General features: G+C 40.6%; 2 protein-coding genes across 4 annotated transcripts in view; both read right to left on the bottom strand.

Annotated features, from left to right (window-relative positions):
* EPM2A (EPM2A glucan phosphatase, laforin) overlaps positions 1 to 3,208 on the bottom strand; it is a 50,138-nt gene extending 46,930 nt beyond the window's left edge. Inside the window, exon 1 of the mRNA XM_063125696.1 lies at positions 2,943 to 3,208. Coding sequence (XP_062981766.1) covers positions 2,943 to 3,207 — 265 coding nt within the window. The 5' untranslated portion in view covers position 3,208. The remainder of the gene's footprint in view (positions 1 to 2,942) is intronic.
* Positions 3,209 to 5,784: 2,576 nt separating this feature from the next.
* FBXO30 (F-box protein 30) overlaps positions 5,785 to 14,437 on the bottom strand; it is a 29,107-nt gene continuing 20,454 nt past the window's right edge. For all 3 annotated transcript variants that reach the window (XM_063124579.1, XM_063124580.1, XM_063124578.1), the window contains 2 exons: positions 10,175 to 12,251; positions 5,785 to 8,894 (listed from right to left, as the gene is read on the bottom strand). In XM_063124579.1, coding sequence (XP_062980649.1) covers positions 8,691 to 8,894; positions 10,175 to 12,251 — 2,281 coding nt within the window. In that variant the 3' untranslated portion in view covers positions 5,785 to 8,690. The remainder of the gene's footprint in view (positions 8,895 to 10,174; positions 12,252 to 14,437) is intronic.

Below are 14,437 nucleotides of genomic sequence, written 5' to 3'. Positions count from 1 at the left end.
TATCCATAAGGTGCACCTGCAAGCATTTTACAGGGTTTAAAAGAATACCTGTTGTAAACAAAATTACGGCAATATAAAGCACAATGTCAAAAAAATACCAATACAGTGCAGATATATATCAGTATCAACAACATTCAAGCACACACTTTCCTACTCTCAAGATGCAAGTAAAAGAATACTGAACTGCACAAGAAAATGTCTTTTATTTACATTTGTCTGTAACAAGCCTAGAACAATGTGCTTTTAAGTTTCTTCTCTAGTGCCACAAATCACTGGTACTTCCTTAGCTGCAGCAACCAATGGACATTTTTGCTTGGAGGCTGCACTAGGTAAACTGTCCCCCCCCCCCGGTCTTTTACTATTAGGCCTTGGATTCTGCTGTGATACCGTATCATATATTGTGGATGGGGCAATATAAATTCAGTGAGATATTTGTGGGTACAGAAAGTCCTTTCCCATCACCCCCTTTTGGTTCACTTGTGGAAACAGCAGAGCTTTTCGCATCCTTGCAGGAATACCCCGAATTTTGGTCTCCAGATTTGCACAAGCCACAAGCACACCAAAAGTCCCACACCTGCACTACCATATATTTCTCTCTGGGGCTGGAGTGGGGAAGGAGAAGAGGAGATGCTAACATCACGCTAAATCTTTCATCTGTTTTCTGTGTGGGTAACTTTTGTTGGCAAAAGTCAGCATAATGGACAATTACAGTAACAACAGGCTGTGGTAAATGCTTTAATGGCTTCTAATGGCTTTTTAATGATATCTCGTCCTCCATTCAATGTAGTCTTGATCTGTTACCTTCTTATTTTTAAAATTTGTTTTTATTATTTTACAGAGTTCTATGAATCATCTCATTCTAGCATTCCATGAGGGTGCTTCCAGAAGAGACTTTTATTGTGCAATCAACCTTCCTTTTTTATGGAATTTTACATAGAGTCCAGATTATGCTGTCTTCAATTTATAGCTCTCCTGCATTTTCCCACTCCTCCCATATTTTTCCTTAGGTTTTTTTTAAAAAAAAAAAAAAAATTCTTAAGGAAGAAAGGACAGAATAGCTGCATAATACCTTTTGACTGTGTTAGGAGCTCTCCAACTGGAAGCACCCCCTGACTGCATACAGATGCTAGTTTTCAAAGAGCTGGGGGCAATACTGCAGAGCGATCATTATCCATAAGAACATAGGAAGAGCCCTGCTGGATCAGACTGAAAACCTATCAAGTCCAGCATTTTGTCTCATAGTGGCTAACCAGATGACTATGGGAAGAGCCCCCAAGAGCTCATGAGCACAATGGCACTCTTCCACTCTTGTCTCCCAGCTACCAGTATTCAGAGGCATACTGCTAGTAATGTATAGCTATAATGACAAGTCACCTTGGCATCCATGAATTTGTCTAATCTCCCTTTAAAGACAGCCAGGCTGGTGGCCATCACTGCACCTTGGGATAGTGAATTCTTCAATTCATGAAGAAGTGCTTTTATCTATTCTGAACCACCCTCGATACAACTAACTCTATCATACAACTATCTATATCTTACCTTTTTTTGCTAAGCTCAACACCCCCAAATAACCTTTCCTCATAGGAGATTTGCTCCAGCCCTTTGATCATTTTAGTTTCCCTTTTCTGCATCTTTTCCATTCCATAGAACACATGATCATATGTACTATCGACTCATAGTTTCTGGTTAAATGGTTTTGTAAGTTTATGTAGTGCTTCAAACAGTACCTAAGAAAAGCCAAAATTAGCTTCCAGCAGCACAACCAGCACAATTGCATTAGACATGCATACATTTTGGTGAGATTGTAGACACCTATTGTACCATGTTGACTTAGTTAAACATTATTTAAATATGTGAAAGGGTAATCAATTATATTATGCACATATGTGCATAAACATGTGAAAGGGTAATCAATTATGTTATGCACATATGCATCCCATATAGTTGCATCAGAGAGAGAAGTGAGACAAGATGCCCTCCATCATCCTGACTAGAAGGAATAGTGATTTGGCTCCTTCTCTTCCAGAACTGTTTCCATCAAGAGCTGTTCTCTCTGGCTTCATCAGAGGGAGAGGAGAGACAGCAATGCCCCCTCCATCAGCGTGGCTAGAACTAATCGCTATTTGGCTCCTTCTCTTCCCTGTCAAATCACACAGTGGTCATTCAGCAAAACTTGCTTTTTTCCCCTTTTCTTTTTCTCCATATCGCTTTTCCCTTTTGTTTTATTTCTATTTTAACTTTGAGAGCACTAGAGAAAGGCAGTATAAAATATATTAAATAAATAACACCAACAAATGTAGCCTCTTCCTTCCTTTTGGCTTCCTCTGTAAGTTTTATTTTCCTTTCATTTTGCCATTCACTCCCACTTTGTCGATCCCTAATTGGCATTCTCCACACATTGATTCAGCTATATTTTTAAAAAATTCAATTATTAAAGATCCAAACTCAGTATTAGACACTGTTCGTCATGTCTGCCCCAAAGGATAGGAAACACTCTAGAAACAAACACAAATCAATATAATGGCATAAATTGCAATTCAGCATTTTTGTCATTATTTTCAATTATCACTCTAGATATGCCTGTGGGAAGTTTGGTCCAGGCACTTTGTTGGGCTTTTGGGAAACAACCCAGATAAATCCAGCTTTGGCCTTAGCAGTTGCCAAGAAGAACGAAACACTTCTTGCGTAAGACACGCTGGAACTCTTAATGATATAATAACGAGTTTGCTTTCTAAGGGGTCAGTGGCAGTTAACTCGTCGGCGACAAAAATAACGGCACACGCACGCCCTCCTCTCAGACAATCGTGTCACCTAAGTGCAGATAGGAGAAAGACAGGCGTAGCCACGCCCCCTCCGTGAGTCCCCCCCCTCCTTTGACGTAGCACGCACGAGAGAAAACGGAGCGAGGGGGGGGACGCGAGAGAGACCTGAGCCGCCGTTACCTTCCCAGACGGTGCCTCCGGTCTCGTGGCGCCTGAGGAACTTGTACCAGAAGGTGCACGGGGCCTCTGCTTCGGGCAGCGCCACCTCCGCGAGCCACAGGACCGGCTCTTGAGCGGGCAAGGGAGCCAAGGGCCGTGCTGGTTTCATGGCCAGCGCCTGCTTGGGCTCCCACTGACCCAGCTCCGGCCGGGAGCCCGACACGCAGAGTGCCGAGCCGCCTTCGGCCAGCCGGGCCGGCACGATCACCCCAAAACGGACCAGCATGGCCGGGATTCGGGCGGGCGGTTGCTCGGAAAAGGCAGAGCGTAGTGCGGGGATCTCACTCACGGCCGCTAGGGGTCGGGAGGGGTCGGGAGAAGTGGAGCCTTGATCGCCGCTGGCTAACCGCGACGTCACCCGTGCGGGCGCGAGGCGCTGCCCTGCCATGTTCTGCCCCTACCGAAAAGGGAATAGAAGGCGGACTTGATGGGAGGCGGCTGAGGGAGCCGAACAGGTCGTGTGACCCGGGAGCGAGAGAAGAGGAGGGGGAGCCGGAGGAGGGGGAGCCGGCTGCTCCTCAGAGCCAGGCACCGGCAGTCTGGTCTCGGAGGCTGCCCCTTCGTCCTCCCAAGAAGCTCACATCCTCTGCGCCGCCCATAAAGGCAGGGACCCAAACGCTGCTCCCGCGCTCTCTTCCGTGGGCGCTTGCAAGCGGAAAACTCGAGAGGGTTAGGTTTTGACGAGTTCGTTTGGACCCCCATAACATTCCACGAATGATGCAGGGCAAGGACCTGATCTATAATCATAATACGTCTGGAAGCACCAGGAGAGTGAGAAGCAGCAGCTACCTCTATTCGTTCTATAGGCTTCATTTTCTCTGCGGCACCACCCCGAGAAACAGTAAATGAAGGAAAGCAGAAGGGCATATTCCCTGTATTCAAATCTATAGTGAAACTGCACTGAGAATACCGTGTACAGTTCTGGTCACTGCACCTAGAAAAGGGTATTGTAGAAGTGAGAAAGTGCAGAAATAAGCAACTAAGGTGACCAAGGGGCTGGAGCACCTCCCCTATGAGGGAAGATTAAAACATTAGGACTATTTATCTTAAGAGAAAAGGTGGAGACATTATAGAAGTGCACAAAATTAGTTACTGTGTGGAGAATGTGGATAAGGAAATATTTTCCCCTCATAATACTGGAACCTGGGATTATTCCACCTGATTGGTGGGACATTTGGGACAGATAAAAGAAGTATTTCACAAGCACATAAACTATGGAATTCTTTACCACAAGATGTACAGATGGCCATCAATTTGAACAGCTTCAAAAGCTGAGACAAATTGATGGGAGCATATTCTATCAATGGCTATATCCAGTATCATATGCAGTATGCCTATGTACACCAGTTGCTGGAGAACTTTGGCAGGAGGGTGCTGTTGTACTCATGTCCTAGGGGGTTTCCTATGGACAGCTGGTTGTCTACTTGTTAACAAAATGCTGGACTAGATGGACCTTTGGTCTGCTGCAGAATGGTTCTTCTTATGCTCCTGGAAGGAGCTGTTGCTCACTGAAAGGTAGGATTAAAAAAATATCAGTGACTAAAAAATAAATTCCAAAATCCATGTTAGTGTAATTCTAGTTGGCCTAATAAAGGTATTGCCTTACACTAATATGTATTTTCTTTTAGTCAACACAGCTACCTTGTTTTGAATTACATGAGTCAGAAACTGAAACATCCACACTGTATCAGATATTGTTAAATATCAGTCTTAAAGGAAACTTTTCTTTGTAAATGAAGAACCAATTTGATCACTTCTCAGATCTGTATACTCTTATTTACAAACAGGCATTTCATTTTCACCTGATGAAAATAAATTGCTTTTGTCTGCTCACTATCAGAACTTCTACCTATCAAATGTGGGCATTTCATGTTAGTTTAATAGAAGTTTTGGCAGTGTAGGTTTGGCCAAGGTAGAGTGAAGCAGAAAGATGACAAAATTGTTGAGTGTGTAAGATACTGCACCTCTCATTCTTTAATATGCTCTGGGTAGCCCCATAAGACCTACTGCTGCCACCGCATTGACCAGATAGCATGAAGAAGCAAGAGCACCATCTTCCTCATGTACCTGACTATGCGGTCTCTCTGGGCAGCCTACCAGCCAGGATTGGGCCCCAGTCACCCAATGCTCTGCTGTTGCAGCTTAACAAGGGTGGAATGATTGGGGGTGAAGGAGCCATGCAGAGGTATCCCATTACCTATATTGATCTGACAGACCAAGTCCCTGTACCCAGCTGTAGAGCATACCAGGACCCAGTTCATCCACACAAATTGGACACTGCACCTGCATTAGGCTACATGGAGTCCTATCTATAAAGTGCCAAAGGGTAAAAATGTGGCACAGTAATGTGAGAACTGTCTGATGTGGTATAAGGCAGCTTGCTATGTTCCACTTTACAGAAGCAGCATTTAGTCCATTGTGTGTCAAGGTAATATTTATACAAAATCTCTACTTACATAGGAAACATGAACATGTCTCTTATTTCTGGACAGCTGCATGCCAATCCTGATATATATTCCTAAGATCTAATGGATATTTCTGGTAAATGATTCCTAGATCACAAACAGAAGTGACTTACAGAAGTACTGCTGTAAATGAAGAGTTATATGGGAAGTAGCACCTAGTTATGAATGGTACAGTGTAAGTAGTAATCAATCTCAGATAAATCAATGTACAGCACCATGTACATTGATGGTGCTATATAAATAAATAAATAAATAATAATAAATCATAGTAGTAGAAGACAGACCATAAAAACAATGTAGTTCAGACATACAACAAAAAAACACTTCCAAAATACAAGTTAGCCTTCTTCAGGTATTTTAATTAAATTTACATTTCCACTTATTGAAGTACACTAAGGGATAAGGATTTCTCATTCCAGATTCTAGAAACCATATTTCATAGTGGCATTCCTTCACTAACTTAAATATTTTTATTTCAATGTATTATGCATAGGTATAGAGGTCATTAACACAAAAGAGGTTATCAACCAAAAAAGTGTACTAAATAGAGAAATGGCAAATGTGTTTTATTAGGATTATGACAGACATTGCAAAAAACACCACCATTAACAAAACATTTTTAAAAGGTAGTAGTGTATTGGTAAGAAAGGAATAGCTGAGAATATGAAAAAAGGCAAAGCAACTGCAACAGAGACTCAATGAACATTTAAAATGCAAGATATATTACAGGAAAGAAACTCAAGTATTATTGACAAACTATATATCACTGTTTTTTTTAAAAAAAACACTGCATAGCAGTATAAAATACTGATATCTTAAATTTGTATTGAATTCTTGTACACAAGAGTATACCAAATAGAATTCTTTACAGCATTACTGCTTTAATAGCTCTGGATTAAGTTTTTTAAAACAACAACACAGTATTTAGATTTGAAAGTAAAAGTGCATGTTGTGTTGAGAAAGACATGTTCAAAATGCTTAATGTGAAAAAAGGAACCAACTGTTTACCACAGGTACAACTACACTTCTTTTGAAGCTAGAGCACGTTCTAGTGTTTTTGTAGTTGCCATATACTCAAGGGGCCAAGATACATTTCTGCCAACCTTGAATTCCAACAACAAAAAGTATAATTAATGAAGTATACACTAGCTAAGATTTCTGATGATTAAACACTAGTGATATACAGAAGGAGCTTGCAATACTGTGGAATGAATATTATTGGTTATTTGAAGCTGACTGCTCTTTTTCTGGAGAAAAGCAAGTGGCCAGAAATTGCTAAACTACTTCCTATAGCTAGAGATTTAAGATTTTTTGATTGTAGGGATTGCCTATATAAAAGAAGGATCAGCATATTATCTGGACTGGTATAGTAACATCCCCTTCGCTCTTCTCCAAGCTACTAAAATTAGAAATGTTCTTCTGTCAACTAAAGACAAGATTCCACAGGATTGAAGAAAAATTATCGGTACTTTCTTCAAAGAGAAAGGCAGCTTTGTGAGAATAGTTAACTGATTCCAAGATCCAGGCATTACAGACATCAGCTATAAAGAGCCAGTACCCACATTCTTTAGTGGTCTCACTCTATGGCACTAGAGAATGAGGCTTAGTTTGTTTGCTTGTTTTTTAAAACATGGGACACCCTAAGTTATGAAAAATGTAATTATGTCCCAGATTGGATTCATATATGCCAAATATATGAACTCTTGATCAAGTATACTTAAATGACTTCATTACAAACATTACATATGTAGCCATTTCTATAATCAGCTTGTCAATACTTTTCTTCCTTAAAATTAGAAACAAATTATTTTATTTATACAAACTTGTTCTGTTAGTCTGTGGCACCAAACTCAATAAACTAGCAGTATCAAGTATGAAATCCTCTGAATTATGCTAGTATAAAGGCATTCTCATAATTACAGTAAACATTCAACACAATGTCCTCATTATGGAAGACTATGGAAAATATGGATTTATGAAATGGATGAACTTGTATTTAAGATATGCTTTATGCAATGAATGGATTCTCATCTTATAAAGATGGCGTACTGACACCTCTTTCCTAAACACATCTTCTTGTAAGCAAATTCCAATGGAACTTACTTCAGTGTGTGTTCAGAATCAGAGTCCTATACAATTTAGAAGCCAAGTAGAACATCTGTAGACATGTTAGATGTATTCTATTGACACCATAAAACCTAAGCCCTTCATTAGGTATATGCATCTAAAACTTTTACTCCTGTGCAGCTAGTTTTCAGCAAGCAACAGGAATTTTGTTCAAGTTCACCATTTATCAATCTACCAAAAAAAGGGAAGATCGTTTGTGAACCCAAAATGCTAGTCTAAGTACAAAAACAATTAAATTTTGTTCCGTTTGACTGCTAGTAGCAGCAGCTTGTATTGACCATCAAGGGAAGGTATCATTAGAAGCAAATCTACTGCAAGTTCCAAATTCACATAAGATGCAGTTCTGCTCCATTCAGATCAAGAGTTTCATTTGCATCAATGCTAAAAACACATCCTATATAAGGGCTAAAACCAACTTTATGCAAGTGGACTTCTGCTTGTGCAATAGGTCCTTCCCTTCCTCATTCCTTAAATCTGCTCCCCCTATCCTCCAGAAGCAGATTTGGGGGGGGAGCACATGAGGAGGGGGAATTAGTTCCACTATCAGTGTCCATTCCATTGGTAGAAGGATAGTTTAATACAAACCATGATCTTCCCATAATTAGAAACTGTATTAAATATAACAGTCAGCTTAAATGAGTACAACAATCATTAAAGGTCAAGATATGTGCTGCCAAATTCTGAACAGAATACCATTTTTAAATGGTTATATCCCAACTCATAAAGAGACCAGTTTAATACATTGCTTGGTCAGATTCCTCTCTATACAATTTGAGTTCCTGTCTGAATGTGCATATCCTCCGGAAGTCAGAAGTCAATAAAAAGAAATGGACACCAAAATCAGAAAAAAAAACTAATGAAAAGTTTAAGATGATAAAAGTTATACAAAACTACCCTGTCCAGCAAGTTCCATAGTTTCAAACATTAAGGCAACTTTCATTAATTCTAACCAGACAGTATTATAAAAAAATAAATGCCACTTCAAAACATTATGTACATAAGAGTAGATTTGCCTCAAAAATCATCTTTAGTAAATTAATAAAGTGTCACAAAATATTACACAGAGGTTATATCAGGTGCTTGAGTGTATGTGCAAGTGGGAGTAAATTCTTCGTGCTTAAAGTACGGGTTTCAAGACGGAGCGCAACGATCGTCCTTCTTTTGTAAGCTCTCGTGTGACGCACATACATGGCAGTGGCACAGCCTCCTCCCGTCTCTCTACAGCATTATAGCTGCATTTCTTCAAGTGGTCAGCCATGCTGACAATGTCAGCAAACTTCCATTGGTTTACAGTACAAAATGCTGTGCTGAATCGCCACACCTAGAAAATAAATTTCTTAGCATCAAAGTTTTGCTTTCTTAGGGTTCAAAGCCTATTTTTAAAGAAAGGCATCAAGGTGACATAGTCATGTAGAACCAGTGCTTAGAAGTACAATTGTACCCAAGTATTCAGTGAATGAGTGAACAGTAAACACAAAACCTTAAGCATGATAGTCTATACAATGACAAGTTGCAGACCCAGTTCTCGAGTTGCCAAAACATAGTGAAATAAGGAGCATTATAAAAATTCTAAATCCATATAATTTGTAAGAGCATTTTCTCAAATCAGAGGTTTTGTTTTTAAATAGTTTTACATTGACTGTGAAAGTCTAAACCTATTATGGTCATATTTACATTTACAAGCTGGAGAAGGCTGCCTTAGGACGTTTGTGGCTTGAGATGACTAGCATAACCTTTTCTAGATCTAGTCCTTTAAAAACCCCACTAGAAATGTAGTCCCTGCTTCAGCCAGAGCCCCTGCATTATTACCAGTGCTGGGAGAAGAGGCATGAGGAGGAATAGCTAGGGGACAGGAGTGTTTTTGCTCCTTCATCCACATCACAAGGGTCCTGCATCCATCTGTTAATTGGCCACAGAATGGACCAGAGGGTTAATTTTGTCCCTTTGGTCCATTGCAGGACCTCAACTGGGCTCTGGTATTTTTTTTGCTTACCTCTCTATTACTCCACTTCTATTATTTCTGGCTTTAATAACTAAGGGTGCTCATTAGTCAATGGTTGATGAGACTGGGAAAAAAATTGTCATATGCTCCTGAGTGGCCATTTGGTTCCAGGGTTTTTGCCTTCCTCATAGCAAATATTCTTGCTTGTTTGCTTTCACACTCTTGATCTTATAACCTCAGTCACAACTAGCTGGTCTAGTGCTGGGGCACTGGGCAGGAATCATAGCCTGGGGCAGATGCCTACATATACATCCCTTTGCAGGGGTGGTGGTGTGGCTTTGGAGGCTTTCTCTTCAAAAGCACTGTGCTTTTATGGATGACTATTTTTATTTTTAATTTACTTATACTGTCCTCCAAGTTGTTTCCAAATTGTACATAAATATAAAATCTGTGTCAAATGTATGTGATCAATCATCCATCGCCAGCATAGATTACTTTGAATAAAATGTATGTTTTATTTTACTGTTTGCAACTCTTATATTATATGTCTGCCTCTTCATTCATAAGGGAGGACTCTTGAGAGGCCTCAACTCCTAGACAAAGAACATGCTAATTCCAAACAGGAAAAGACAGCTCCCTCCATGTACAAGTATACAAACCTTCTCCTTTATTTGCCATGAAGAACTTCCATCTGGATACATCCTCTTTTCCCACAGCAGTATGACCATTCCACGTGCCTGTAGTAAGCTTCCACATACATCTCTCATTAATCGTGACACCTGGGAAAGCTGACATAAACTAAAGCCATCTAGAAAACCTGCAATATGTTGTAGAACTTCAAAAGGAAGATTGCTCAAATGATCACTACGCAGACCTAAGCAACATCTCTTGTCAGGCTCTGTCAGCACAGTAGATATACAGGGCTGAACCCCAAACGACCGAAGATGACGATCATGAATAATCTTTGCCCCCTGTGTCGAAGGACAAAATCTGCGCTGAGAATATGTACACCCATAATAAGCTAGAGGACATCTCTGCTCCATCCAGCCATTGAGGCCAGCGTGAATATCACCATGTACGTTCTTAAAATGTGAAGAAAATTCATTTCGTCTAAACAATTGTCCACAAACAAATGTAAACATTGAGCGCTTTGTTTGGTATCTAGCCACACATTCTAGTACCAAGTCTAGCCCAAGAGTCTGGAAAGGGCTTGGATTTGAGAGCTGTGGATTTGCATGATCACACGCAGAGGCTGAAGCAATTTCCCCTACCATTGTATTTGTGGCCAGAATTGCAGATGGGAGAGAAAATGTCTGAGTTCCGAAATCAACACGGTATCCATCAATAACACGACTATCAGATATTCCCCTGCCACCAGGTGAGTCCCCGAGACAGAACAGTAACGCTGCTGTGATTAAGTCTATTCCCTGAAGACCCATAGGATCTTCTGTTATTTCCAAATCCGAAGTATCTACTGCTTTGTCTTCCTTTGGTGTAGATAAGTAGTGATTTGCAAGGAAAGTATAGGTACGATGGGGAATTAAAGAAAATACATCTATGTTTCTGAGTCTGTCTTGTTCTATTTGCCTCTGTAATAGTTCTTCACCGCAGTCACGAGGAAAATATACATGATTAATGGTGCCATTAGATAAACTGTGCAGAGGTATTTCTTCCCTAACTTGTGGTGCTACAGGAATAAGGTTGTAAGAACTCAATGCTTCATCACAAGGAGATTCATTGCTTACACCATTTGCTACATTAGATTGGTCAGAATTACATGTTTCTAGTTCTTCACTCTGCTGCAAAGTATCTTCACCAGTATTGTCTACATAAAAGCCATTACATAAAGAGGTATTATCAAGGCTCATATTCAAGTTGTACTGTTGCATGGTATCGTAACAAATGTCACTTGAGCCATTTTGTTCCAACTGTGCATTTTGACTCAAAACATCCAACTCAATGCCACCAACTGCTCCCATGTTATCACCATCTTGATAGTCATGCCCAACCTTCTTATGCATACTTCTATTACAATTTTGCTCTTTTGACCCAAAATCTTCATTTGTTTCACATGGTGAGATACCAAGTTTAGAACTTAACATGCTTATATCTCTAGTAGCAGTGTTCAGGATATCCAGAGCTGTGGCTAAACTCTTAGTTGTTTCTACAGTGGCTTGATAAAGTGCACCATACGACTCTTCATCTACAGGCATCAAGCCATTTGCAAGTGCAGCATCTGGGGCATTTGCAACAGAAATCTGTTCTCTGGATTTTGTCACCTGGTCAACTGTTTTTGATGTCATAGTTGCAACTTTGAGAGATTCAAGGAGCATTCGCTGATCTTGAAGGGCAAGAGCCATGTCTAACTGTTCAACTTCATCAACATCTTTACTTAGATTTTCATAAGATTTTCTATCAGCATAACTGACTGGCCATCTATTCCACTCCATAGTGCAGCATACCACACTCGCAGGGCAAGTTTCTAGGTGTTCAGCAATTTTGTTTCTTGCCACAGTAAATGGACAGCCGAAGCCACTGTTGAGGCAAGGCACTCTTTCAAGTGGACATAGAAGGCGATGCTCTTCAGCTTTACATGAATGAAATACTGCTCCACAAACCACTGGACAACCAATCAAGTCGCAGGAAATGCCAGCTTCTGGTCTGGTCATACAACGCCGACTAACACAGTTGACGCAATGTAGATGCTGATGTTCTTCCATGGTGGCAAGTTCAGTTCTAGGAAGAGAGAGGAAGACAAACAAGACAAAATGTCAGTATTTCAGTTTAAGTTAAATAACAAAGCTGCACAATTGTATGTATACCCCTATGCTGAAAGAATTAGAAAAGTGAGATCTAATCCTGTTTATTGTTCTAGTCAGTCAGCCATGCCCTACTCCAGGATACTGTAAAAAGAGAGGGGTCACTAACCAGAACAAAAGATCAAAAGGTACCAATGATACATGAAAAAATTATTGTGGTAAGTGACAACTATTTATGACACACTGAACAATTACTGTGAACATATAAATACAATGATGAATGCCAAACAGTCAAAGTGGTATACACAACAACGTAAGATAACAGTTACTCCAGATATTTATAGATGTTTTGTACCTTCATCACATCATTCTTAACACTTTAATTGCAGGCAGCTGGTCTTGAACATCCACTGGGTGATAACCAGCCTTCAGTCAGGGGAAACAACATTGTACAAACACTGATTTATGTATACCCTCTAATGAACATCAAATCTCCCCCAGCTACATCAGACAGAGAAACTAAAGCTGCCCTTGGTTTTTGCTACTCCAGGATACCCCATTCCATTCCCTCTCCCATCTGGTTTTCCATTCTTCACCCACCCAGTCAGTTTTGAAGCAGTAGTGGTAGTACGACCAGTGGTTTCAGACTTCTATTTAAGCACTTCCCTAGTAGCTATAGGCAATAAGGAACTGCAATCAGGAAAGTGGCTGCCGGAGATGGGACAGACCGCTCCCTCCCCCCACCCCCTTGCACCTAGCATAATAAACAAGTGGGGAGCGAAATAAAAATAAAAATCTGGCACTGCCACACTTGAAAGTCATTTTCCATTTGGAAAACAGAATTCACTTGGCTCCCTATATATTAGAACTCCCAAAAAATTAAGTTTTGCCACAAAATGAGTTAATTCATGGACTGTACCCTACCCAAAAGTAACAAGAACCATTTTGCCACACATAGACCTCCATTGTCTTCAGTGCTGTCCTAAGCAACAATGAGTTTCTCTAGCTTGTGTCCTGGCTGCAGGAAAAAGCCTACAAGAAGGCAGGAGAAAGGGCTGAGGTAGGAGAGGGCACAGACTGTTTTGCAGCCAAAGCAGGATGCTGAAAAGAGTACATAGGAAGCTGCCTTATATTGAATCAAACAACTTGCCCATCTCACCCAGTATTGTCAACATTGATTGGCAGCAGCTCTCCAAGGTTTCAGCCTACCCTAACACTTATCTAATGCAAGAGAGCCAGAACGTTACATGAAACTGAACTGTTATTTTAGTCAAGTTTCATTAGATATTCCTCATTAAAAACATTGATTTTTCAGGAATGAGGTTTATCTCCTGTAACAGTGTCTTGAATTTAGAACTCCAAACCTTTGCAAAATCCCACTCTTGACAGACAATTACTTTAATTTCTACAAGATTTTTTAAAAAGACAGCCTCTTTGTCAGGAGTTAAATAGTAAACAAATACTTCCATACATCCAAGATAATAACTGGACCCAAACAGGAATTATAACGTAACATTTCCTCCCAAGCCTATACTAATTCATATTAACACATGTACTATAATAAAATAATTAGCTTTTAGATTTGAAGTTTTTATTAAAAGGTCCTTAGGGTTAAAGTAAATGTGGCAAAAAACAATACACCCCACATTCAAGGTGTTCAGTTTAAATTAGGGGTGTGCATAGACCCCCCGCTCCGCTTCACTTGCAGATCCGCCATTTTCCGGATCGGGCCGCTCCGCCCCGCCCCCGCTCCGCCCACTTCCGCTCCGCTCCGCCCGGAGCTCCGGATCCGGATCCGGAGCTCCGTTTCCCCCCCCCCCCATAGGCTTGCATTGAAAGCTAAAAAATTATACAACTTTTTTTCTGTTCAAGTTAGAAACCTCATGTTTGGCACCATGACACCTCATGGGGATATACACACGCATGCCAAGTTTCAAAGCAATCCCATCATCCCCTGATTTTTGGCGAATTTTTGAAAATCGGGCACCCCACACACACCATCCCTGCGAGGTGGGCAGGGGAGGAGGGAGGGAAGGCAGGCAGGCATGCAGCTGGCATTTCTGGGGGCATAAGGAAGTGAGCCAAGGATAAGCCAGTAATGCATATAAAATGGAATAAATCAATCAATAAACAAAGGAGGGGTGGAATTAAAAGCAGCAGTGT

This window comes from Elgaria multicarinata, chromosome 4 (assembly GCF_023053635.1).
Source record: "Elgaria multicarinata webbii isolate HBS135686 ecotype San Diego chromosome 4, rElgMul1.1.pri, whole genome shotgun sequence".
Lineage (NCBI taxonomy): Eukaryota > Metazoa > Chordata > Lepidosauria > Squamata > Anguidae > Elgaria > Elgaria multicarinata.
The sequence above is the reverse complement of the archived record's forward strand: the minus strand, read 5'-3'. Positions and strand labels throughout refer to the sequence as shown.